General features: G+C 44.2%; 1 protein-coding gene across 1 annotated transcript in view; it reads left to right on the top strand.

Moving 5' to 3' along the window:
• Positions 1 to 26,321, top strand: part of GRIN2B (glutamate ionotropic receptor NMDA type subunit 2B) — a 404,576-nt gene that overhangs the window by 330,016 nt on the left and 48,239 nt on the right. Inside the window, exons 5-7 of the mRNA XM_046012453.1 lie at positions 24,506 to 24,708; positions 25,465 to 25,636; positions 25,846 to 25,999. Coding sequence (XP_045868409.1) covers positions 24,506 to 24,708; positions 25,465 to 25,636; positions 25,846 to 25,999 — 529 coding nt within the window. The remainder of the gene's footprint in view (positions 1 to 24,505; positions 24,709 to 25,464; positions 25,637 to 25,845; positions 26,000 to 26,321) is intronic.

Genomic DNA, 26,321 nt, shown 5'->3' with positions numbered 1-26,321 from the left:
GAAACTATGGTCTGCTCTAACTGGTTGCCACAGTATGTGAATCCGGCAGCACTGTTCCTAAAATTTTACTGGGGCCTTTAGTAGGATGGGAATGCTTAGAACCAGACCTCTGGAAAAAATGTGGCTTTGTGGGAGACAAGTGGGTTTACATCCTTGGCACTGAAATGTATTGGCTGGTGACTTTTGGCAAGTTACTCAGTTTGCCTGAATACCAGTTCCCTTCTCAATAAAAGGGAGAAAATATAACTTAACCTCAGTGTGTGTCTGTGTGTGTGTGTGTATGTGTGTGTGTGCCCGCGCACCACACACATATATACACCTACCTTCCTCAGGGCTTGGGTGATGGGAGGTATTCCATAAATGTCACCTTTTATTTCCTTTCCTTTTCCCATGGGGTACAACAAAGATGAAGAGAGGGGCTTATCTTCATCCTGGACTGTCCTATATAGGGGAGCCAGAAATAGGGTAATTGGGGTAAGAGGGCGGGTTATGTCCTATGTCTAGAAAATTCAGGTCCATTCCATTACCGTAGAGAGGGGCAGGATGGGGCTTGTTGAACTGAAATCACCATGAGTACACATTCTCTGGGTAACATTACTTACTAGACGCTCCCTCCACCCCAATTTGCCAAGTGGTTCTTCACTGTTAAAGGCTGACATCTGTGCTCTGGTTCTTGCATTTTTAAGACCGAACCATTTTGAAATGAGAGCTCAAGTGCCCTCCCATAAGTGGAGAGGGACTCCTACACCTCGGGAGGTATGTTTAACTTGCAAGTTTAAAAAGACTCTTTCTCATGCTTTTGATGGGGAAGCGAGGTGCGGCAGGCTGAAACCACAAACCCCAGCTCTGACTCTGTTTAGAAAGCATTGCCTTTCCCAAATATTATTTTCAGTGATCAGTGCCCTGTGATTGCTTATGCCGATATCCTCCTTTTGCCAGTGAATGCATGTCCATCCCCATTCATTCAGTATGTAGTACTTATGTTTGCATATGGACATACCTTGGCCTTGGTTTACTACTTGCAAAAACAAACAAAACAAAGCAAAACCAAAAAACCCAACAAGTTCCGAGTTCTTTAAATGTGTTATTGCTATTTCTAGGAATTGTGGGACACCATGGACTAGTCTCTTAAGAGACTTTTTTAAGTTACCTTGTAAACCGCCGTGTAAAAAATAGGGTCAGGGAAGGTGTCCTTGTCATATCTTGTGTACTTAAAGTCATCGCAGATGGGCTCTTGCTCAGTTTCTTTGAGCAGGTCTTGCTTGTCTGTTTTCTCTTATATCGGCTTTGGCTCAGGTCAAGGAGTGCATAACTTTCACCATCTGGGACAGCAGAAAGATGACAGCAGGTCTTTCTGAAGAGTAGAAACCTTTCTTTCCACTTCAGTGGGAAATCTAATCTCATGTCTTTTAAATCCCCTTTGCCAGACAGACCTGCACACTTATTTACAGCCCGGTGACATCATTTTGGCCTAGACTCTTAACAGAACTCGGTTGGAGTTAGTGAAACAATTTACTGGTGCAGAAGGAATTTTGCTTATTTGGTACACAAGGTGGAAGGGAAAGGGAAAAGAGTGTGGAAATGTTTGATGGACTATTTGTGAAGTTATATATAGCTTCTATGTAGGTATTAAGGGCCTAATGTCCTGAACAGGGAAGAAAACTAGTAAACCTTTTCATCTGGGTCCTGTTTACACATAGGTCATAAAGGATAATGATTTGTTAGCTTAGGTAGAGCCCTGTGTCATGATTATTGTTCTCATTTTGAGAAAATGCTGACTAAGCCATGAACTATTTCTTGCAACAAATGCAAAATGTATGGAAATTCTGACATTTCCATTCTCTGGTAGATGCCAACACTTTGCTGAAGACTGAACATCTCGGTTAAGAAGACCAGTTGATGTTTTTCTTAAGGAAATGTATATAGGTACACAGCTGATTTTCTCATTGTCCTTTTCTGTGCTTTTGTTTTTTAAGCTGCTTGGTGTAGGCCATGAGTGTTATGACTAAAAATATACAAAGAGAGCAGTGAGCGTAATTATGAATGGGAGTTGTACCTCCGGGTTCAGAGTCAACCTCACTTGCTCAGGGAAATCTTGCCTGTCCCCCAAGTCTAAGTTAGTTCCTCCTCTTGTACTTTACTCTACCACCCTCCCTTTTTCTGTTAGCTTCCAGAATATAATCATTGCTTCTCTATCACCTGTGTTTCCTGAATGAAGGCAAGATTATACTTTCCAGTCCCTTGATCTGCAAAGTCTTCTGCATGTGAATGTCTTTCAAATATATCTCCAGTCTGGAACTCTCACCTGGACGCAGACTCTTGTGCTTACCCTACTGACGTTTCTGCCGGGACCTCTGTCCAGTGACTCAGATGCTCCTGTCCCAAATCAAACTCTTGATATTCTCTGCATATCTCCTTCCCCCCCTCCATATTCACTTTAGCCAGTATTTACTGAGAGCTTTCTCAACCCCAGACCCTGTTCTGAGTGCCTTACAGGCATTAACTTATTTCATCTACATAACAACCCTACGAGGTGGGGATTATTAACATCCCCATTTTACAGAAGATGAAACTTACATACAGAGACAACTTGCCTGAAGTCGTAGGGCTTGTAAGCAATAGATCCGTGTCATTCTTAGGCTGTGTGGCATCCGTGCCCATCCTGGCCTCAGCCTAATCACTGTTCCTTGTAGGGTCCCAGTAGACCATATCACCCATTGCTGAGACCCAAAACCTCAGAGTCATTTTGGATTCCTCTCTTTATCTCCACCTAATTCCCAGTTCACCAGCAATCTGATTGTCTCTGCCTTCTAAACATAACTTGAAACTAACCAGTTCATACATCCTCTGTTGCCACCACCACAATCAGAGTCACCCTCATCTCCTTACTTGCCTTCTGCATCTACTCTTGCTCCCCATAGTCAGTTCTCTAGGTCACAGACAAAGGGGTTCTTTTAGAACATAACCATTCATATCAGTTACTTGTTCAAAACCCTGCAATGGGTTTCCATCAAACACTGATGATCCAAAGCCTCCCTATGTGGGCTGTCTCCTCCCAAGCCTGCCAGACTCCTTTCCTGCCACCCTTACTCTGGGTCCCCATCTCCAGCTGAACTGGATGACTTGCTATTTCTAACACACTCCAAGGAACATCCCTTCACAAGCTCTTTGCCCTCATGGTGTTTTCTGCCTGAAATCTTCCTCCTTCAGATAGTCACATGATTCTCACTTTGTTCAAGTCTCTGCCTACCTGTCACCTCTGTATAGAAGACTTCCCTGACCACATTGCCTGAATCACATCACACACCATTCTCTTTTCCATGCTTTATTTTCTTACTAGCCTTTCTTTCTAGCTGCCATTTTATTATAGATCTGCTTATTGTCTTTCTCCCTCCCTACAATGTAAACTTCTGGAGGGCAGGGGCTGGAATGTTCACCTCAATCCCTAGCACCCAGATGATTGCCTCTTTCCTGATATGTGTATAATAATATTTGTTGAATGCATGAATTAATGAATTAAAGAACAAAAGTGTATATTTGCATTTTAACTATCAGTACATGAAAGTTCTTCGTGGGCTCATGATTTCATCATAAAATGCCAGAGGTGTAAAACGTGCAGTGTAATGTGCAGGAGCTCAAACACACACATTTCCTCACAGCTGCTAACTGCCTAAATGAAGCATAATGTCTTGCTTAAAGCAAATAAATGGCTAGATTCAGGGCATCAAGGGCATATTTGCTCTCAGGGTAAATATTCAAGGCATATTTGCTAAATCTTCTGTGCTCACACTCAACCTTTTGATTCCTACTTCTGTCTGCTGTTGTGTCTGTTGGTTCCAATTAGAAAATCATCTTTGCAAAAAACAGTGAGACCAAGGAGGGGAAGTGTAAGCCCGATGTATGCTGCTTTTCTCTCCTCCACTGCTCCTCTCAGGGCTCTGAACTAAAGGTTCTCTGGGAAAGTGCTAGCAGGGTAGTGAGGGAGAGAAATAGATAGGTAATCTTCACCCAGAAGGAGCTCTTAAAGAAGGCCTATTGATTTCCCTTCTTTATAGAAATCAGGGGAATAAGGCAAAAACCTGTCTCCTCTTGTCCAATCCTTGTTTAGTATCCTGAACTGTTTGACCATCCCGTTCTCATTGTGAAGAGATTTTCCCCATACTCCTCTACATTCTATGTTTTAAGACTTCCTTTTAGCATTGACATCTCATCAGGCCCCAGAACAAACATTCTTGCTGAGTAAAACAGTTGGTGTCCTGCCTTATTGGATCCTCTCTTGGCGCAGAACCTGAATGCAATCCATCACTTGCTTGAGTGCCAACACTGAGGTGGTTTTCACGCATTGGCAGTGAGCAGAGAGTTGTTGGCTAAAAGGAGGCACAGAAAGAGGTCAAGGTAACATCATTTGAAAGTTGCTACCCCTCTTTTGCTGAATTTTGCCATAGCTTCCCAGTCACACTCCTTCCTGGGGTGGACTGTCATGTACAGTATTCCACTGAGCTCTAGGAAAAATCAAGGGGAGTGTCATGAGTATGGAATCTTCAGAAATTACAAAATTAACACATGATAGTGGGAAATAATGAAACAAGGCCAATGTTAACCTCCCCCAACCCCCGGCTCACAACCCTCCCCAATCATGCCTAACATGGTGGAAACTGTAGCTATTTACCAAATAAATTTTATTTGCTCTTCTTTCTGGCTATACAGATGGATTCTATGTCCCAGCTTCTTTTAGTTAGGCATGGCCATGTGACTGATACCTAGCCAGTACAATGGGAGCAGAAGTGATGGGTGTCATTCCAGGCTTGCCCCATAAGATCCTCCCACATAAGCTCAATTCTGCTCCTTTTGTCTCTGGCTAGCTGGGATGGAGACCCCTCCATGGGGGCCTGAAAGCTTCATGTTGAAGATGCCAGAGTCTCTGCTGGCCTGGGTCCCCGAATAATGGCATGCAGGAGGCTGCCTTGTGCCAACCTCAGTACACTGAAGTGAACTAGTTATAATCCATTATAATGTGTTATAATCCTTTTCATAAGCTATTTGGTATACCAGTTAGCCGACCATAGCTGATACACGGGACATTATAAGTTGTTTTTTAATATGTACATTTCTTTGTTCCCCGTTTGATTAGAAGCTCCTTGAAAACAGAATCTGTGTCATTATCTTCCATACCCCCTGCAGTTTCTCACATAGAGCCTAGCATGGGACACGTGATCAATAACTAGTTATTGGTCAGAGAGTTTATTTTGACCTGTGATTCTAGGGTGAATTAAAACATGAGTCAGAACATGGCCAGATCGTATGGGTTTTTCATTTTGCTTTGGAATCTGCCTTGGGTTTGAAGGATCTCTTATGTATGTAGAGCAGCTCGGAACTGACACGGTCAGCCAAGTGTGACACACATTTTTTATTATCCATAAGTGGATTATCTGCTGTGACCTAGCTCTTCCATCATTTTGGCACATTCCTCATATCAACAGCTGTGCGGTAGGTGCTGAGAAGGGCCCTGAGCCAAGAAAGCACGAGAAACGGGATGGGGTTGGTTTGAGAGTGGGTGCTCCTGCCACTGACGGGGCTATGAGTTGTGAATAGATTCTTCCAGCAGATAAAACATTGATTATCTTTTTACTATTAAATTCATCTCTCTTATTCTCTATTGTGAGGCATAATCAGGAGTTGAAAATAGGAATATTGCAGTTGAAACGAGGCAGGGTATTGAATAAACCCCCGTCATAGGCAAAAACGGAAATTTTTCAAATCAGTTTGGCATCAGATCTCTTAGAGGGAACAAAAGGCATTTTCTTTTCACCAGCTAGCTGTAGTCAGGCAGGTGACACAGGGTAAATATTAAAATCCTCGCCGTATATGGTGATACATTTTATCCTGCAGTTCTTGATTAATCCAGAGAAAACCCTGCCAGCCTTCCACCTCAGTTGCAGGTCCCAGGGTCCTCATGAACTTCCTGCCATCATGACCTCCACTCTGCACCCTGCCTCTCAAGATCCCTTGCAAAATGAGAGTCCAAACAAGAGGTTTGCAAACTTCAGCATGCATTGGGCTGCTTAAAACCCATATTCTTGGGTTCCTAAGAATTTGCCTTCCTGAGCACCTGGGTGGCTCAGTGGGTTAAAGCCTCTGCCTTCGGCTCAGGTCGTGATCCCAGGGTCCTGGGATCGAGCCCGCATCGGGCTCTCTGCTCAGCAGAGAGCCTGCGTCCCCCTCTCTCTCTTCCTGCCTCTCCACTACTTGTGATCTCTGTCAAATAAATGAATAAAATCTAAAAAAAAAAAAGAGAGAGAATTTGCCTTCCTGACATTTTCCCGAGTAATGCTGATGCTGCTGGTCTGGGGACCACACTTTGAACACCGCTAGTCTCACCCCCTTCAGCCTCACACACACATGCCCAAGTGTGACACCCTGACGAGGGAAAGGAGCCCGGCAGGGACAGCTTCCTTTCCCATAAAGCGATATTAAAACTGTAAATGAAGCTGTGAGCAAAGAGGGAAGCTGGTTGGGACAACTCCTGGCACTGTCACCTAACCATTGACCCACACCATCTCTTTTGCCTCTCCAGATGTGTTCCCTCGCCTTTCCCATTAGTAAAATGAAGGGGTCATTGGAGAGGAGCAGCTGTCAATCCTGTGGCCCATTAGAATCACCTGGGGAGTTTTTAAATAAGGCTGTTGTCTCCTTTATTTAAATTTACTATTTCATCCTGCTTAGAGATTCTAGTAGAACTGGCCTGGGGACAGGGTTCAGGAGTTGGCATTTATTTACAAAAGAGCGAGAGGGCACTTGTGCAAATGCGGGATGGGACAGAGGAAGAGCATCTTTAAGTCGACTCCACACTGAGGACAGAGCCTGACATGGGCACAGCCCTGAGATCATGACCTGAGCTGAAACCAAGAGTCTGACACTCAGCCCACTGAGCCACACCAGAGCCCCCAGGAATCCGCACTTTAATAGCTTTACGGGTGACTCTAATATAGAGCCTGGTGAAACCTATTGATTCTCTCTAGATCACCTCGAGATCCAAGAGTCTGCATTTATGCGCCCCCCTCCTATGGAATCCCATCATGGTTGTCTGTCCCCCCCACCCTCTGCCCAGGCCCCCAAACCTAAAGCCTTACCTGACTCTTTGCCCCGACCTGTCACTTACTTCTCTTTATGTGCGTGATGTTCTGTTTACTGTGGGGCACAAAGTCACTTCATACCTCATTAACTTCCTCTGCTTAATTAGGCAGAGGACAAGTCCCAAACAACTGAAGAATACATGGAAATTCACTGATGAAAATATAAACAACAAATGAGGAGCCCTTTTAGAACTCCAGGAAATGTGAACTGTAGAAGCAGAGAAGGGAAGGGACCCATTCCTAAAAAGTGACTTTGATTTGTAAAGTCACAGAGTTCAGAATGCCTTTCATTGAATGTTAGCTCCCAATTGTTTATTCTCCTGGGCTGACCCAACCCCATTTTGTTGTGATTTCTACAGATTTCACACCTAGTTTCTATTTACTTCAAGTCGCTTGGGTGAAAGGAGTTCTCTTTCCTAAGTAATCTTTTACCCTTTTACCCTTTCCGTAAGCAAAATGACAGAACCTGGAGGCCTGGTACTTCAGCTTTTCCCAGACACACTTGTTTGGCAGCCACCAAGATGGCGGACATGAAGGTAGTGGCTTTGCCTGGCAAGAGTTCGAGGGCTACAGGTTCGTTTTCCATTTTATTTAAGTACAGATGTGGAATTTCCAAGTGCCAGTGGGATGTGACTTTACTTCACTTTCATTTTATTCTGACCCTTTGTGACGTGAACTGGAAACACTAAAGACGACTTTTCTGGACCTCACTTGTAGCTTTAATTGATGGCCTCTTTCCAGTTTGGTTGTCATTCTCAATGAGGTGCTTTGTTTTCTTTGTAGTGATTGCTGTTGTTGTTGTTCGTTCCCAATCAAATGACTTTAGTTAAGTTGAGGTGAGGGACACTGAGGCAATTTAGTCATTTAAATCCACCATGTGCTCTGGACAGGAGTCCAAGCCTGGTGCCTTTCTGCTAATTAATTCCCCATGTCAAGCATCTGGAAACCTGCCTCTTCTGCCTCATCTGAGTTGACTAATTAATTAAGCTGTGTTTGTAAACAGGCATTTTCTCCCCCAGCACTTTTTTCATCATCTGTTTCTTTAGCCACAAGCTGGTGACCCCATTTAATGGTAAACTACCTGGCCAATAATTTTGCTCTCCTGCAGACTGAGAAGGTTCCATTTGGAGGCTGCCCAGCACTATGGAAGAATCCCAGGCTTTGGAGGGAGGCAGATAAGGATTTCTATCCAATTCAGCCATTTTTTTCTTCTTCTTTTTTTTAAATTCAGGTATCTTTTATTCCAGATATTTATATTTGGTATTCCAGCATACGTACACTTTCATACATTTTATTTATTTTTACTTATTTTCTTTATTGTATTATGTTAGTCACCATACAGTCCATCATTAGTTTTTGATGTAGTGTTCTGTGATTCATTGTTTACATGTAACACCTAGTGCTCCATGCAGTCCGTGCCCTCCTTAATATTCATCACTGGGCCAACCCACCCCCCCAACCCCCTCCCCTCTGAAACCCTCAGTTTGTTTCTCAGAATCCATAGTGTCTCATGGTTCCTCTCCCACTCCGATTTCTCTGTCTTCATTTTTCCCTTCCTTCTCCTAATGTCCTCCATGCTATTCCTTGTGTTCCACAAATAGGTGAAACCATATGGTAATTGACTTTTTCTGCTTGACTTATTTCATGCAACATAATCTCCTCCAGTCCCGTCCATGTTGATACAAGAGTTGGGTATTCATCATTTCTCATATTTAACAGAGAATCAGACTCAGCAGGGTTAAGAGACAAGGTCCCACAGCTTGTGGGAGGCAGAGTCTGACCCAAGTCCTCACACTCCTGGCCAGTGGGTTTGCTTTGAGATCAGGTATTCTCCTGACCTTTAAGAGAGGGTGTGACACTGGATTTTAAACACTGGGGGAAAGAAGTGTTACACAAGGTATCTCAAGAGCACCGTATAAGGAAAATGATGAGATAGCACCAATACTAAAGGTGTTGAAATACCTACTAGAGAAACATTATTCAGTACATGGAAGGATATGGACAGTTTAGCTTCTGAATTTCCCATTCCTTATCATCTTCCTCTGTCCCACCAGCTTTTGCTGGTTTGTGGAGCAGTTGTTAGTAATTGTTGTGATCCAAAGTTATTAACTAATTCCAATAGCATTAATATCTCCATTTGGGCAGTTTGATGGACATTTGATTCTCTCACCAGCCCTGTGAAATTAATATACATAGGTACTTATCTCCCCACTTTGCCAACAAAGAAACTCAGATTCCCGGAGGCTTGGTGATGTGTCACATTCACTGGACTTCTCAGCAATAGTAGGGCTGGGCCTGAAACTCACCTCTGTGTTCAACACTCTTCCAACAGTATTAAAATTAAGAAGTACTTTTATATCAGCAACGTACTTATTTATATTAAAGAACTCTAAGGAACTTGGTGAACTTGCATTTTGTCTTTTAAGTTTACCTCTGTCATCATCTTGTTTCTAACTTCGATTTTGCCTGATATATGTAGCCTTTTCCAAGGTGAATGTATTTCAGTTGACCTCTGCTGTGGAAGAACCACCCCAAAACTTAGTGACTCAAAACAACTACCTTGTATTACTCACTATTCTTTGGGGCAGCAGTTTGAGTTGGGGATGAGCTGAGTGGTTCTTGGGTTTGTCTCACATGACACCCCTCATCTGCTGGATTGACCTGGATAATCCAAAATGGCCTCACTCCCATGTCTAGCTATTGCTACTGGCTGTCAGTTAGGGCCCATTCTGCACGTTTGCCCATCCTCAAGGAGGCTGGCTCAAGTTTCTTCAGAGTTAACAGCAACATTCCAAGAAGGCAAGGCCCATTGTACTGTCACTCATCAAGTCTCTGTATGTATCACATATTTTGCAATTCTGTGGGTCAAAGCAAGTCACAAGGCTAAATCTAGAACCAATGAGAGAGGGGACTATGCAAGTATGGATATTGGGATATAGGACTCATTGTGGGTACCACTAATATAATGACCTAACGTAAATGGCTATAAAAATAATATCTACCTTATGAGACTATTCTGAGAGTTAAATCAATAATGCACATGTCTTGCTTTTAGCATAGTCCCTGATACACAGTGAATGCTCAGTAAATATTAGCTAGTATTGTTATCAGAACCACCATCATTTATTATTAGCTACCAATAACGGGTTCTCCTTTTAAAATCCCACTCACTCATTTGTTCAACTAACATTTACCCAGTGCACACTGTGGTACTGTTCCTCATGCTAGGCATTGCAGATATAATAATAATAATAATAATAATAATAATAATAATAATGTTCATTTCCTACCATTGAGGAAACTGTAGTCTACTAGAGGAGACCAGACACATAAGCCACCAAATAAGCGTGTTATAGCGAGTTTGGTGATTTAGATATATACAGGGTATTTGGAGAGAACAAAAGAAGGCTGCCTAACCCCTCAACCCAGCCTTGGGGGCATGGTGAGGAAAGGCTTCTTGGAGTAGATACTACCTTCGTTGAATCCTGAATGTTGAATGGTGTCATTCAGAGTAAGATTTAAATAGAGAATTCCAGGAAGGGTGAAGCCATTCTGATAGGAAACAGCACAGTGTGTTATTATCAGATCAAGGTTAAGGCTAGGAACCTTGAAGAGATAAGTTAAAAAGAAAGCAGAAAGGCCAGAAAGGAGAGAGAGGAAGAGAGGAAGGAAGGGAAAGAAAGGGAAGGGGGGAGAGGAGGGGAAAGTGTGGAGAATAACTATGTATTCATCCAAGGAGGGTGGAAATCATTCTGTAGATGAAGGAGGAGGCACTGACAGTCTTTGAAAAGGGTAAGGATGGGGTCAGATCCGAAGGATCTGACAGGTCATGCTGGGGGCCGGGTAGAGAATGGACTGGACGCCATAAGACTGAGGGTGGGGAAACCAGTCAGGAGTAACGTCAGAATCCAAAAAGAGGTGGAATGAGAATGGAAGCTAGTGTGAGATCCTTTCCTACCATTTCTAGCTTCCAAAGCTGGAGAAAGGCATTTCTTGGAGAAAAGGAGTGACTTTGGATAGCGTAGTCCAGAATATTCCAGAAAGACTGTTTTGCACATACTGGCAGGTAGGCGTGTCCACAAAGTTGGATGATTCTGCTTCAGGAGGGTGGTGGAGCCCGGACAATCTTAGAAGGAGTGGTATCACTAGGGAGTTAGTCCTCTAGTCCTGGCCTCGGTGAGGTGTGAGGAAGCCATTCTATGAATTCCACAGGGTATCTTCTTAGAAGCCTATCTTTCATGATTTTTTTTTCTTTTTTCTGTCATCTAGTCTTTTAAAATTATAATGTATTTTCAATGACTTTGACCTCTCCTATTTGTGCTCTTTCATTGACTCGGTGATTTTTATGTGTCTTTTCAATGTTCATGCCTTGTTTCTTTTCATATATATTCACAGCCTTATGTCGTGGATTTCCTGGATGATCACACTCTCAACTATGCTGCTTCATTGTCCCTGAAAACACATTCATAATTATCAGAGTTTACATTCAGATTTGTGGTCTGGAAAACATTGTCATTATACTTACACAATATGTTCCTTTTCCACAATCCCTCCTGTTAACTTTCTTTTCAGCCCTTGCACACGAACACCCTGCCACACTAAAAACAGCTCACTACGATCTCACCTGATGAGGTCCTGGTCCAGTTCCGGCGACCTTTTCTAGCTCTGGATATTTTGCACGAAAACCCAGTTTTCCTTATTGGGTTGCTTTACTGAATGTGAAACTACTTGCATCATTTTCCTTAGCATCCTGAGATGTACTTCGGAGGTGCGCTGGCTCAGCGTGTCCAAGATCAATGATAGATTCCTGTGTGTTTTCAAATAATCTATTCTTTAAACATCTTAAACACATTTGAAATTCAGAGGAGGATCATGAGGGAGGATGTGATGAAACTTACCAGGAGGCAAAGGACTGAACAAGCTGGGATCCGTCCAGTAAGCAGTGTTTGAAGCCCCTGGCCCTGGCCCTGGCTCCCAGGGGCCTCCCATGAGAAGTCAGTGCCTTCTGGGCAGTGGCACTGCTTCCACTCCATGCATTTTATCCTGTAGCTGCTCTGCATTCCTAGGGCCTGTAATGCTGTGGCAGACCTGAGCCATGCCAATGGAGAGCAGGACGGATGAGCTATTCTGAGTCAGTACCATTTGCTGAGCATCATTATTACTCCATGCCTGATCCTGTTCTTATGCATCTTATATAATACTGGAGGCAGTACAGAGTAGTGGGGAAAAGCCAAGGTTCTGACATCAGATCGCCTGGGTTCACATCTTACTTCTACCACTTGCTTTAGCAGGGGGAGCCCCAAGACGGATCTTACAGAAACTTTCTGCTTAGGTTTCTAATGCTGAAGAGGGTTTGTGGAGGGGGTGCATGGAGAATAAAAAGGGAGATAGAAGGCATGGGAGGTTTGGCCATGAAGTTTGGCATGTAGGCCAGTTGGAAGGAGATGCCAAATTGGCTGACACTGAGACCCTGTGACTGTCCAAGTGACTTAGACAGTCACCCCCCTGAGGCCTGGGGGTCAGGGACCAGGCGGGAAATGCAGTCACAAGCCACTGTCAGACTTGATAACAGAAACTCTAGCTCATTGGCCCTGCTTAAATCCAGGACTCTGAGCTTGAGTGCAGGTCTCCTGCTTCTCCTCCCCTTGGCCCCAGGCAGGGGAGCAGTTGCTCAGTAATGGCGAACTGGCAAGCCAGCCCACTTCATGGCTCCTGAGATGTTCACAAAAAGCTGATGATAGACGCCACCATGAGCCCCACAACTGCTGGCATTTCCTCAGGGCTCACCACGTTCAAGGCATTCCACAAAGCAGTGTATGTACATTATTTTATTTGACTTTTATCAAAATCCCATGGAGATAGAGTTATTCTCTATGGCCTTTTATAGATGAGATAAACAATGTGTGATGAGGACTTGCTTTGATTATAAAGAACAGACACCCAACTTGAACTAGCTTAAAAGCAAAAGGCAAATTTATTACAAGGATACCAGGCTGTCTCACCAGAACCCACAACAGAACTGTGGTGGGACCTCTAGAGTAACTGCAAGCCAGGACTCTGATGCTTTCAGATGTCTCACTCTCGCCCAGTTGTATATACTTTTCTCTTGGCCGCTGGCTTCATTCTTCTCTCTCTCCATAAAAACCGTGTTTTTTCTTAGGGTACCAAACATGCCTGCCCACTGCATCTTAATTTTTTTGTATTCTAGGTTATGCTACTGGGGTGACACTGACTTGGCACTCCTTTTGGTCCTAAGGTTACAAATCCCAGGGATTTCACCCATCAGTGAGGTCCCCTGGCCCTGAGGCCAGGGGATGGACAGTCACATGACAGCTTCCACAGGACCATGCAGTCAGAAGAAACAGTGCACAAAAGGAGGAGAGACTGAACTAAGAAAAGAGGTGGGGGGAGAGAGTGAGCACCGAGAGTCGGGCGGAAGGTGGCAGGTGGGTAGAGCAACCGGCATCCAGGACACAGAGTTTAAAAGGAAGCAATTATGCTGAGCGAAATAAGTCAAGCAGAGAGAGTCAAGTATCATATGGTCTCACTTATTTGTGGAGCATAACAAATAACATGGAGGACATGGGGAGATGGAGAGGAGAGGGAGTTGAGGGAAACTGGAAGGGGAGATGAACCATGAGAGACTATGGACTCTGAAAAACAACCAGAGGGTTTTGAAGGGGCGGGGGGGGGGGTGGGAGGTTGAGGAACCAGGTGGTGGGTAATAGTGAGGGCACGTACTGCATGGAGCACTGGGTGTGATGCCAAAACAATGAACACTGTTATGCTGTAAATAAGCAAATAAAAATAAATAAATAAATTTAAAAAAAAAACTAGATGAATGGATAAAGAAGAAAAAAAAATAAAAGGTCAGGTCAAACCATATGGTAATTGACTTTCTCTGCTTGACTTTGATTTCACTCAGCGTAATCTCCTCCAGTCGCGTCCATGTTGATGCAAAAGTTGGGTATTCATCCTTTCTGATGGCTGTGTAATATTCAATTGTGTATATGGACCACATCTTCTATATCCATTCATCTGTTGAAGGGCATCTCGGCTCTTAGGAGAAGGAAGGGAAAAATGAAGGAAGTGAAATCGAGGGGGGAGATGAATCATGAGAGATTGTGGACTCTGCAAAACAAACTGAGGGGTTTGGGGGGGGTGGGGGGAGGAGTTGGCCCAGTGATAGGTATTAAAGAGGGCATGGATTTCAAGGAGCACTGGGTGTTGTTATACGTAAACAATGAATCTTGGGACACTACATCAAAAACTGATGATGGATTATATGGTGACTAACATAACATAATAAAAAATAATAATGATTTTAAAAAATAAATAAGTAAAAAGTAAAAGGTTAGGTAACTTGTCCAGAGTCACACACAAACCAAGTCAGGACTCAAATTAGGCCTTTTGGACTTCAAAGTCTATGTACTCAACTAATATGACAAAATAGAATGAAGTAGTGGAGTGAATGAATGAATGGACTAATCAATACATTAATACATTCATGTAGACATGCATCGCATCTATTATGTACATACACAAATATTTGTGAAGCCGTGCTCAAATCCAGGAAGTCACATTTGGAATGGTCAGACATTATGCATCTCCCTTTCCCCTCACAGCTTCTCATTTGAGGATAAAGGAGGAGAGTAAGAAGAAGCCAACCTGATGATGAGCAGTGTTCATGACTGGAGGCTGTGGGCCGGGCCCCAAAAGCAGATGCTAGCAGCACCCCTGGCGTCTACCCACATCCAGCTGTCAGCAGCCTGGCTGAGCTGTGTTCTGGGGAGAGCCCATGTTCTAAGCGTGTTGCACACACATCCAGAGCCCAGCGATGTAGGAGGGAGTTGACTCGGGGAAAGCAGGATAAGCCTGGGTACTGTTGAAATTTGACCTGCACGTCCCTACCTGCGTCCCTTGTGTCCTAGAGGATGGCGCAGGGCTCCGTTTGGGAGCTTCAAAGGAGGGCCTTTTTTGGGAACAGGGAGCTTATGGGAGATGGTGGAGCTCAACTCTCAGTGACTAAGCCCTCGTAAGTCCCCAGATGGGGCTCTGAGGTTCATGTCCGAGGACAGGGGAGCAGCGGTTTGGGAGATTTCAAACACTTCAGGACAATGTGCTGAACCTTTCAGTCTATTTGAGCCTCTGTGACAAGCTATGAACAAAATGCTCCGACCTAGAAGAATGAATGCCCTTTCTAAAATCTTCATCTCCTCCCAGGGCAGGGTTTATGAAGAGGGAATACCTGGCTCCTTGGGACTCTTTGGATTCAAGGCCTTTGCTAAATCTAGAGGGATCACAGCATTTTTAATCCTTGTGGTTTCTGTTTTTATTTGTATGAAAATAGCACACAAAACCAAAAGAATTGCATGGAGTTTACCCTGACACGTTGTAATGAATTGAGTTAAAGTTTGAGAAGTTGGAGTTTGTTCAGTATTTCCCCCTTGCCACTTGCAAGCAAAAAAAAAAAAAACAAAAACAAAAACAAACAAACAAACAAAAACAAAACAAAACAAAACAAAACAAAAAACCTGTGTTTCTGGGAGGAAGTTAAGCATGTTAAAGAGTTGTACCCATGTTTCAGTCACAGGAGTAATTGTGATAATGAAGATGGGGAGAAGGAAGAGGAAAATGGCAAATACTTGCACAAAGCTGAGATGTACCAGGCCCAGAGAAATGAAGTAACTCACCAGAGGTCACACAGCCTGTCAGTGCTGTGCCTCCCACTGCCACCTGCTACCGTCCTGTCAGGCCCACGCTGCGGACTTGCCACAGAGCCTGTAGATACAACCATCGTTCACAGTTTCTGGGAGGCTGGGGTGGGGGTGGGAGGCTACAGGGTTGAAGCTGCCTCCTCCTTCTCAGATCACAGTAAAGTGAGGAATAAAGAGGTCTGGAATATTCTCTTGACAACAGGGCAGACTGAAAGAAATGTGGACTTCTAGAGTCGAAGAGGTCCGGGATAAGACCCGGGACCCTCAGTGAGTCTGTGTTTTGTCTGTATTATGGGTATCACAACATTCCCCCTTCTGGGGAATTAGTGACCAAGGAACGCCATGACTCCCTGTGAGGTTCCTGGCCCAAGGTCTGGCCCTGAAGACCTGCGGTGATTCCAGTATTATCGCCGACTTCGTTCTCGATCGTGGGCCTCATCCTTCTTTCTCTCTCGCTAGGCCAGGTTTCTCATCACATCTGTTCGTGGAGTTATCTGAAATGCCCACAACTGTCCTCTGCTCCTCAGGAACTCAGAGGCTTCCAGCCGTAGCACCCCCTTCTACTCTAGCTCGCCATTTCCCCCTTCCTCTGCTCTTCAGAGCAGGAGACACGGAGGGCAGAACGAGTCGAGAACAATGATCTGTCCAAGGGCGATGGCTGGCAGCACGGGGTGGGAGGAATGCACAGTCCCCACAGAGCCCCGGGCATCAGGGAGAGCAGCCGAGGCCTGGGGTGACAACCGCTGGCTCCATCTCCCTGGGAGACCCACACCAGGGCCAGGCGAGAGTGGCCTCCTGGACCTCCCCATGGCCCGTGTGTCCCCGGGCTACCGGTCCCCAGCTTCCTGAGCCCCAGAGGAGCCATAATAGGCCCAGGCGGTCATGGATCAAATTTGAATATGGAAATTACTTGCTAATGCATTTTTCAGATGCTGGCATTCTAAACCTAGATATCACTGGGTATGCAGATGATTGGAAGAAGGGGCCTCACGCTGTGCTGGTGGCCTTGTTAGGTTCTCAGTGCACGGGATTTCGCCATTATACTTACAGCAGTACGCACAGGAACTGAGTCAGTCCAGGGCCGCTCTATAATCAGGATGCTGGAGAGAGACAGAATAAAGAGAAGCAGTGTGTGTGGCAGCCGATGCTTCCAAAGGCCTTTTTTGGGGAGAACACCAGAATTCAACCTGGTGGAGCCTTTGGAGGCTACTGTGTATTTTTTTCCCCTGGTGACATCACTCAGTGATTTACTAAGAACACACTTGCTCAAGCCAGGACAAGGGACAACAAGAAATAAAATAATGCAGTCTCTGCCCTAAAGGGCTTAAAGACATATTCAGACACAGGGATTTGTATATCAAACCCCAGCTAGCATTTCAATATCACAGCAAGAGGGAGTGGTTAACTGACGAAAGTATTCCGGAAGATCAAACAGAGCTTTTTCTTGGAGCAAGGCAAGCAAGCTCAGCATCTTGGAAGTGAGGAGGCCTGAGAAGGGCTGAGAAGGAGGCAAAGCCCTTGAGAGGGATGGAAGGACTGACAGAGGGAAGACTGAACAACACGGAGGCAAAGCTACATGTCCATCAGACAATAGAGGACAAGCTCCATGCAAAAGGGAGAAGCGAGGAACGCATGAGAGTGGGGTAGATCTTTTGTTCTTTAGAGTGGGAAAACCAAATATTCCATGTAAAGAGACGTGAACCTATGAAAGAAAGAAAGGTAAAGGTAAAATTCTGTGCATAAAAAAAATATAACAAAAACAGAAGACAAATCTCAGAGGAAGGACCATATTTCAAGCATGTCCGACAGGGGATCACTATCCTGCTGTACCAGAAGCTCCCTACAAGTAGATAAGAAAGACAAACAGCTCAATGGAAAATGCGTGAAGGATAAGACTAGAGGATAAAAGAGGAAAACCTAAATGCTAACAGATGTGCAGAGGTGCTCTCACTCACTGTGAGCCAAGGAGATGAAAATTCAAGCAATTAGATGCCATTTTTCTTTCCTTCGATGGCAGACGTTAATAGTGTTAAAAACCTAGGGCCGGAGAGAATGTGTGCAATGAGCACTTGTGTTCTTTGCTGATAGGAAGTTCAGTCCCTACACACCTTTGGGAAGGTGTTCCAGTAACATCAAGAACATTTAAAAGCATAAATATCCTTTTATTTTGCTTGTTCACGTTAATGAGCATGAATGCTGTGGAAATATCAACATATGTATTATGTATTTTGGTTACACTTATTTTTAGGAAATATCCTAAATATTTACTAATAGGAGCACACCTAAATGCATTGAGACATGTCCATTACTAAGCATACCTTGCAGCTGTTTAAGGGAGTTAGTGCTTACTGGGAGTAAGCCCATAATGTATAATGAAGTGGAAAAAGCAAGTTGCAGAGACAAGTGTATATTATGATACAATTTTGGAAAACACACACATGTACACACACACGTCCCCCTTTTCATATATATGTGTGTGTTTTTTGTATAATATAATGGATGGCCATACATCAAAATGTCCTCTTGGTTCCCAGGGATGGAGAGGAGGAGCAAATGTGGAGGAATGAAGATTGAGCAAAATGGGATACTAGCAGACACTCAACCTTTAGAAGTCCTCAGTGCTAAAATGAGTGGCTTTAGGGAAGAGAAATGGGAGTGCCTTCCTAACCTCAGACTTTTGCTCTGTTAGGAGTCTCGGGCCTGGCCCGGCTTTGGGACAGAGTGGGATGTGTGTTCAGGCTGCCTGGCAGGCGCTGTGCCTGTTCTTTTAGCTTGGTCAAGAAAATCACATGTAGTTTTAAATTTTGTATTTTTAGGACACCTGGGTGGCTCAGTTGGTTAAACATCTGCCTTTGGCTCAGGGCATGGTCTCGGGGACCTGGGATAGAGCCCCTCATTGGGCTCCCTGCATGGCCGGGAGTTTGCTTCTCCCTCTCCGTCTGCTCCTCCCCCTGCTTGTGCTCTCTCGCTCTCTCTGTCAATTAAACAAATAAAATCTTTTAAAAAAATATGTAAAAATGTTTAAGATTTTGCATTTTTAAAGTCAGCAGAATGCATACAATAAGCAAGTGTTGAGTGTTAGAGCCAGATGCCATCTCAAACAAGAAACAAAAACACTTTGATTTTCGAAAAACAACCTTTGACACCTAAAGAGGCTCTCATAAGTGCTTTTGTTCTAGGATCTTAAAAAATTACTTTCTGTGCAGATGAGCAAGGCAGCCCAGGGAGACTGATGTCCTTTGCTATCTAAGCAAGGACTACGGCAGCCTCCACAGCAGCCCTACGCTGCCCAGGCCCCGCTCCCTTCTCCATGATGACACACTCACCAAAGGGACAAACTCAGGGACTTTCAGCAGGAACACGGTCCCTGTGGCTGCCTTTTTTACGTGTGGCCTTCTCAGGGTGCTAATGGCTACCAGTTTCACTAGCGGTAATGGAGGAAATCCGTTAGCAAAAAGGAAGACTTTGAAGTCTAAAATCACCACAGATCAGTTCTCTGGAATTTTCCTGAGCGGAGGCTATGGAATAATATGTGGCAGATTTGTGAGGTAGACTTCCTTTTGAGGAGAAATTCCCAGCTGAACAGGTGTTCATCTTGTACCAAGCGTACCAAACCAGAACCCCTAAAAATGACTCCATGTTTTTCTGAGGAAACTCATCAGAGAATTTTTTTGGGGGGTGTCTCTTGAGAAAGATGATTTCAGTCCTCAAGAACTCTTTTTAAATGTTAGTATGGAGAACTGCCTTTTTTATAGACAGATGTTGTTGGTAAATGTGCGCCTGGTAATGATGTTTGTTTAGTGCTTATCTCTGAGGAATTCAGAGCACTTTATAGACGTTTTCTTCATTATTTCCTCAAGGTTTTTCTTTTTCTGATCATATTTTAACTTCAGCTATAAATTCTTCATTCAGCTTTTCTCACTGTATTTTCTCTGAAATATCTGCATTTCCGGTATTACAAACTCACACCAGTCCGGATATTCTAGGAAAGCATTTAAAAGTTTCCCTTTTAGTGTCTCAGGCTTCTCTTTGTCCTCTTGCCGTTCTTCATCACTCTGAACAAACCCTCCCATCTATAATATCTCCACCGTACTTCCTCCCTTTTTAACAAGTTATTGAGACATACTTATTTTCCACACAAAAAGTTCCTATTATACTTAGTTGTTCACTTGTTTCTAAATGCTTGCTCCTTGCCTTGAGGTAGCTCATTTGAGGTGATTAAACATGGTCTTTCACATGAGCACTGTGTATTGGCATTGTGAATCTGATATTTATGGTGGAGGGCTCTTTTTCTTTTCCTTTTTTCCTCCCAAAACTGTTTCTCCTTTCAGTCCTGGGGAATTTGTTAACTTCTCTTCCTCACCGCAGTCATCCTTGAAGAAACAATAAAAAAGAATCATTACTTGAAGACAAGCTAATCTTTTTGTATAAACAAACCCGACACTTCCCTCCCTTGAGGAAATAATCACGTAAAACACTTTACACTGGATTCTAATCAGGTGGAAGTGTGGTAGGGAACCTCCATCCTAAAAAGATTCTGGGATCCTGAGATTTTGTGCAAGGCACCTTAGAAATCATTCCCTTATTCTACCAATACGGGCACTGAGACTCAGAGTTTTAAACAATTGTCCATGGTCACAAAAATACTTAGGGTTGCATTCAGAATTTAGGGTAGGAGACAAGACACCTGAAAAATTAAAGTCATTAACTGCAGTAGTGAGTGGCATGAGATAATGAATGACTTGGTAACTCCGGGCCATGTGTGGGCTGGCAAATGTTTAATAACTGGGGGATGGGCAAGGGAAGCCCTGAATTTCGGTATTTGCCGATTTCAAATTAGCCCCAATTAATTTCAAGCTACCGGTGTGACACCATTGACCAAGGTGTTGGGAAGGGATGAGTGCTATCCAGCTGGCTTTCTAGAAAATGAAGATTGTCCGACTAGAATGAGCAGATCTTTAAGGAGGAGGAGAAGTGAGCTAGGCCGATTCTCTCCTACATCATACCTTTCAGCTGTGAAGGGCTGTCCTTGGTCTCTCTTTGGAGAAACTATAGGACTTTGATCCTTTGCTCTTGCTACTGCCTGGATGGATAGACTACTCTTCACCTCATGCTCTACCATATTTCAGGGCCCAGCTCAAAGATAAGGATCTTCACCAAGCTTTTCCCCAGCCCTTTCAGAAATAATCACTTCTATTCTGAATCCCAGAGTACTTTATTTATACCTCTTGTTAGGTAATTACCAAAGCCTAATTTGATCTTCTTATCAAGAGATAGTGTCTTTCCCCCGAGACTGTCCTCAGAGGACAGGGATCGTGCTTTACTCCTTCAAGGTCAGAGCAGCAGTGTGGGTAGTGGGTACAGCCCAAGGTCGGGAGCCAGAGCCTTCTGCTTCAAATCCTGCCATTGCACTCACTCACCATGACGGTGTGGGTAAGTCATCAAATCCCTCTGTTCTCAGCTGTGAAATGAGACATTAAATAATAGTCCCCATCTCACAAGCTGGCTGCGATGATTAATGAGATTTTTAGAATGTTCAGTGCCTACTGTATCCTAATCCCTTGCTAAATGCTACCTGGTATTGTTATGTGTAACATAGCCTGGTACCTGGGACAGAATTAGCATGCAGCTGCTCTAGGTTGAATTGAACTAAAGTAAAGCAAGGAATGACATGGCTAGCTCACTGGGAAGCTGAGAAAATGTATGCTGGGGGAGCCTCCGTATGCCGGTTATTGCTGGATGAAGGAGAATGATCTAGTAAATAACAATCATTTGATCATAGAATTATAGGATCAACAGCTAGTTTCCCAGCTGTGGTATGATGGATGAGCAGCAGAATGGGATCATCTGTGCCCTTCCCTCACCCCACGTGCTAGATACTGTACAGCCGTGAACATACCATTTGTTATTGCAATAGCTTTTATAAGACGCTGTTTCTTGATGTGTCTCCTTTTAAATACTGTGCATTTGCTTTTCAGAAAAAATCTAAGTGCTCAACGTCATGTATAAATATTACTAAATTTCATTCCATTTGGTTTAGCCCATTCCAATTAATTCCTATCACTCCCAACCTTGATTCTGCCGTGCCGCAGGTCGTCAACCCCATTTAGCCTGGTGCTATGTGCGGTTTTGTAAGCGTTGCTTCTGTTTGGTTTTAGGAAACTTGATGCAGGCCACTTGTAAGGACAGAGTCTCTGGACCTGTCAGTTAAAGACCTCTTTTCCAGCTGGCACTGACTGATTCATTAAACAATCTTATTTTTTTTCTTTTTGGGGTAAATATTTTAAACTCTTTTCAAATCTATCATAGTATACAATAATCGATACTATGTTCCATGTTGTTCACAAGGGTGTCATGAGAAGCTTGGCCAGAATGCTATGTGTGCAGCATTTTTCTCTTACAGAGAGAGTCAGACCATTAGAAAAGGAAAGGCTGCTGGCTTGTTGAAACCTGTTCCTGATTAACCTATATTAGCTCTCAATGTCAATAACCTCCTTTTCCACTATGAACAAAAGGTTCATATTTCAAAATAGTGATGTTAACACTGTCAAAGTAGATTAAGCTGCATGCATACCCCTCGACCATCTAGGTGAGAAGTTTGGACACATCCCGAGGGCAGTGAGAGGCTGTCGGAATTCTTAAATAGCGATTATATAACCAAGTGATGTTTTCGGAAGAGCCATCTGGCATCAGTGTCCACAGTGCGCTCCGGGGGGTGGGGACGCTGTGTGAAGTTCAAAGTTGCCTGCCATCATCCCACAGTGGGCTGCTGCACCCCTGGACTAGACTAACAGCAGTAAAGCTAGAAGAGGACAGATTTGGGTTTAAAAGAAAAGACCCACAAGGGACTATTGAGAGAAGATGATAAGACTGAAAAATAAATAAAAATAGGTACATGAGAGATTCCCAACCTTTCCCCACCCTTAAACATACAGAAAATGATACCAGTTTGGCCACTGGGGTAAATAGGGCGAGTTGGGGGTGACCCAACATCGTGGGTCCCCAGGGTGGGGGTTTCCCTTCCCCCAAGTCCTGCCTCCCTTCTAATCGCTAGCTGAAGACATAAATATCCCCATATGGCTGGGAAGCTATTTGGATAATTCTGCTTGGGAAATAAGTACTCTTAGCAATATGAAGAAAAGAGACTTGCACCAAAATAGGACCTTCGGTTCGGAGAAGATGATACACAAAAAGGAAAGCAAACATTTGGTTCAGTGCCTAATTCTGAACACAAAAGTAAAATACGACTTATACACTTGGAAGAAAACTAGCACCAAGGTTAATGACCAACAAGTCAGTCCAGGACACCAACCCACTGTCCATGGTACAATGATAGAGTAAAACAAGGGCTGTGGATGTACAGACCTACTAGGTGTCTACTAGGCAGGTGGGAGGGAGGTACAAACCACACCTAAGAAGTTACTCAGGAGAAAACCAACTAGACAAAAGCAGACATGAAAGAGTTTGGGTTTTGTAGGAATGTGGAAAGCTAAGCCAATTTGCTTGAAAACTTATGAAGTGCTGCCCATTTGTTACTCCTTATTGATTTATGTACTTAATAATTAAGTAGTTTTGTAGTCCTGGGGCCTCGCTTTCACTGCTAATTTGCTTTGTTGCGTGGAGGAACTTATAGATTGGAAAAGTGCAGGAGCTTACAGTCCATAATTCCTGGGGTAATTGAAGATGTTTGGTTATAGAAAATGAAAAGGTATAAACTCCAGGGCAGAGTGAGAACAAGAACCCACCAACAAAGTCCTGCAGATTCTATTACAACAACAGGAATGAGTGGCTCTTCGAAAAGATAATGGAAGCCACACATTTCTCCTGGTGATTGGCCACAGGGCCACCACGTGAATGATTCCAGGGGGCACCCACTTTTCACACTGGAGCTGTTTGAATGGTGCTCCCTGAAGGTGGGGTATGGAGCCTGTGTACACAGGAAGACCTATGTGATTCATCCTGGGGCTCCCCCCAAGCCAGCAGATGCATATCTGCACTGACCCATGGCATTCACCACCACCCAAGCTTCCTTCCCCGGCTAAGTGGCATCAGCCTCCTTTAACCCTGACTTCTCATTTTCTTCCAATTCAGATCTACCCAGTTTTCCACAATGGCTTCCCACTGGACCTCTGTTACAAGCCAAAACACATCCTTCTGGCTCATTTGCTCCAGTCATTCTGTTGACCTTTCCAGAGCTATTTGCTGCTCTCACTATCATGCTCCTTGTTACAGTTAAGTGGGAAAAAACCGGCAGTCACACAAAGCAGGAAACTTTGGCACCCTCCCAGCACTTGTACGGGCTTTCGTGTTAGCACTTACCATCTATCGCTGTAAACATTTGTTTACATTTCTGACTCCTTGACTCAATGTGAGCTTGATGGAAGGGCAGAAGGATGCCTCATTGAGCCCCAAGGTTTTGCAGGATCCCCAGCACGTGGTAGATCCTCTTACCAATGTTTGGTATGTGAGTGAGCAAATGAATATATTACCTTTCTTACATACAGACATGGTAGACTCCTTTTGAGCATACAGGTTAAAAAGAATTTCCCCCTCTATTATGTACGATGCCTGTGTCTGTTTACCTGGGTGATGCCAGGAGGGGCTGCTAAGGCCTCTTGCCAGTGGTTTCTGAGTCTCTTGTTTACCCCTGTGCAGGTGGGCAAGTGGAAAGACAAGTCCCTGCAGATGAAGTACTACGTGTGGCCCCGAATGTGTCCTGAGACAGAAGAACAGGAGGATGACCATCTGAGCATTGTAACCCTAGAGGAAGCCCCCTTTGTCATTGTGGAGAGCGTGGACCCTCTGAGTGGAACCTGCATGAGGAACACAGTCCCCTGCCAAAAACGCATAGTCTCTGAGTATGGCCCCTTCCCCAGCTCTCCGGGTGGCGTGGGCTAGGCAGATCTAAAAACAGCTGTCAGCAACTGCCTGGGTGGGGACCTGAGGCATTGAATGAATTGGGCACCACGTTGAATTTTCAGTTACTACTGGGCACTGACTTGCTGAGCGGCCCCGTGGTTCTGTCCAGATCATGACCTGAGAGACTTACTGTGAACTGTGCTCACATAGCTCTGTCCTTGCCTGGTCTCAACAACCAGAATGTCCAATTTAGAGCAATTTAAATTTGCATTGGTGTTGAACCATGTTTTCTTGAGCCATTGTGCCGTGAAATTTTGAGATTTAGAGACATTTTTGAAAATAGGTAAAAATAAGCTGCGATCCCATTAGAAGTCAGATAATGGTTCTCTGTGGTGAGGGTGGGAAATGCCTGGGAAGAGAGTGGGAAGAGAAAATAAAAGGGTAATTTTTCTGTCTCTCGACTTGGCGTTGCTTAAATGGGCACGTTCAGTGTGTGCAAATTTATCCATTTGCACCCTGAGGGTATGTGCACCTTCCTGAGGTACATTATACTTCAAAGGAGCACTAAAAATTGTGAGAAAACACAGTTCAGTGTGATGAGCTAATGAAAGAACCGCGGTTCTGTGGGCTGATACACATTGCACTCAGCAGTGAAGGGGAAGACCTGCTTTTGGGTTGGAGTTTTAATGGAGTTTTAAAACAGGAGTTTTAATATCTGCCTTGTTTTGTTTTGTTGTGTGTCTTGCATTGGTTAGGAATAAAACAGACGAGGAGCCAGGTTACATCAAGAAGTGTTGCAAGGGATTCTGTATTGACATCCTTAAAAAAATTTCTAAATCTGTGAAGTTCACCTATGATCTCTACCTGGTTACCAATGGCAAGCACGGGAAGAAGATCAACGGAACCTGGAACGGTATGATCGGAGAGGTAAGCGTCCAGAATGTCAGGGCCATTTCTTCTTTTCGTTTATTATGTTTCACGTCAACAAAAAAAAATGCTCCTTTATAAATGTGAGAAGAGAGAAAATAGTAAATAGACTTTCTGTTCCCGCTCTACTAAGGAAACCCCTGCTGGGCTCTGTTTCCCTTGCGGTGGCCCCTTGCCTTCCTAATTGGAGCATTGTGCCTTTGTCCCAGGTGGTCATGAAGAGGGCCTACATGGCGGTGGGATCGCTCACCATCAACGAGGAGCGGTCCGAGGTGGTCGACTTCTCTGTGCCCTTCATAGAGACCGGCATCAGTGTCATGGTGTCACGCAGCAATGGGACTGTCTCACCTTCTGCCTTCTTAGGTAAGTGACATGCTGGCCGGCATGAAGCAGGCCGACATTCAGGGGAGGAACATGTGACCAAGCTCTTTCAGCCAGGAGGTGGTTTGCTAGGGGAGCTTAATTTGGGGGACTTTCAAAATCAGTTATTCTCCAACATGAAAAACCGAAGACACCCAAAACCAGTGGGACAGCGTCAGACCCCGTAAGAAAACAGTACTGGGCTGACAGTCAGGGTTCCTCCTCTAGTCCCATTCCTGCCGCTCGCTCATCACTTGACCCTGAGCCGATGGGCTCCCTCCTGGGCCTCAGTTTCCCTCATCCATAGAAGAAGCCATTTCAACCA

The sequence above is a fragment of the Meles meles genome, chromosome 7 (genome assembly GCF_922984935.1).
Source record: "Meles meles chromosome 7, mMelMel3.1 paternal haplotype, whole genome shotgun sequence".
Lineage (NCBI taxonomy): Eukaryota > Metazoa > Chordata > Mammalia > Carnivora > Mustelidae > Meles > Meles meles.
Note: the sequence above shows the minus strand (reverse complement) of the source record. Positions and strands in the feature narration are given on the sequence as shown.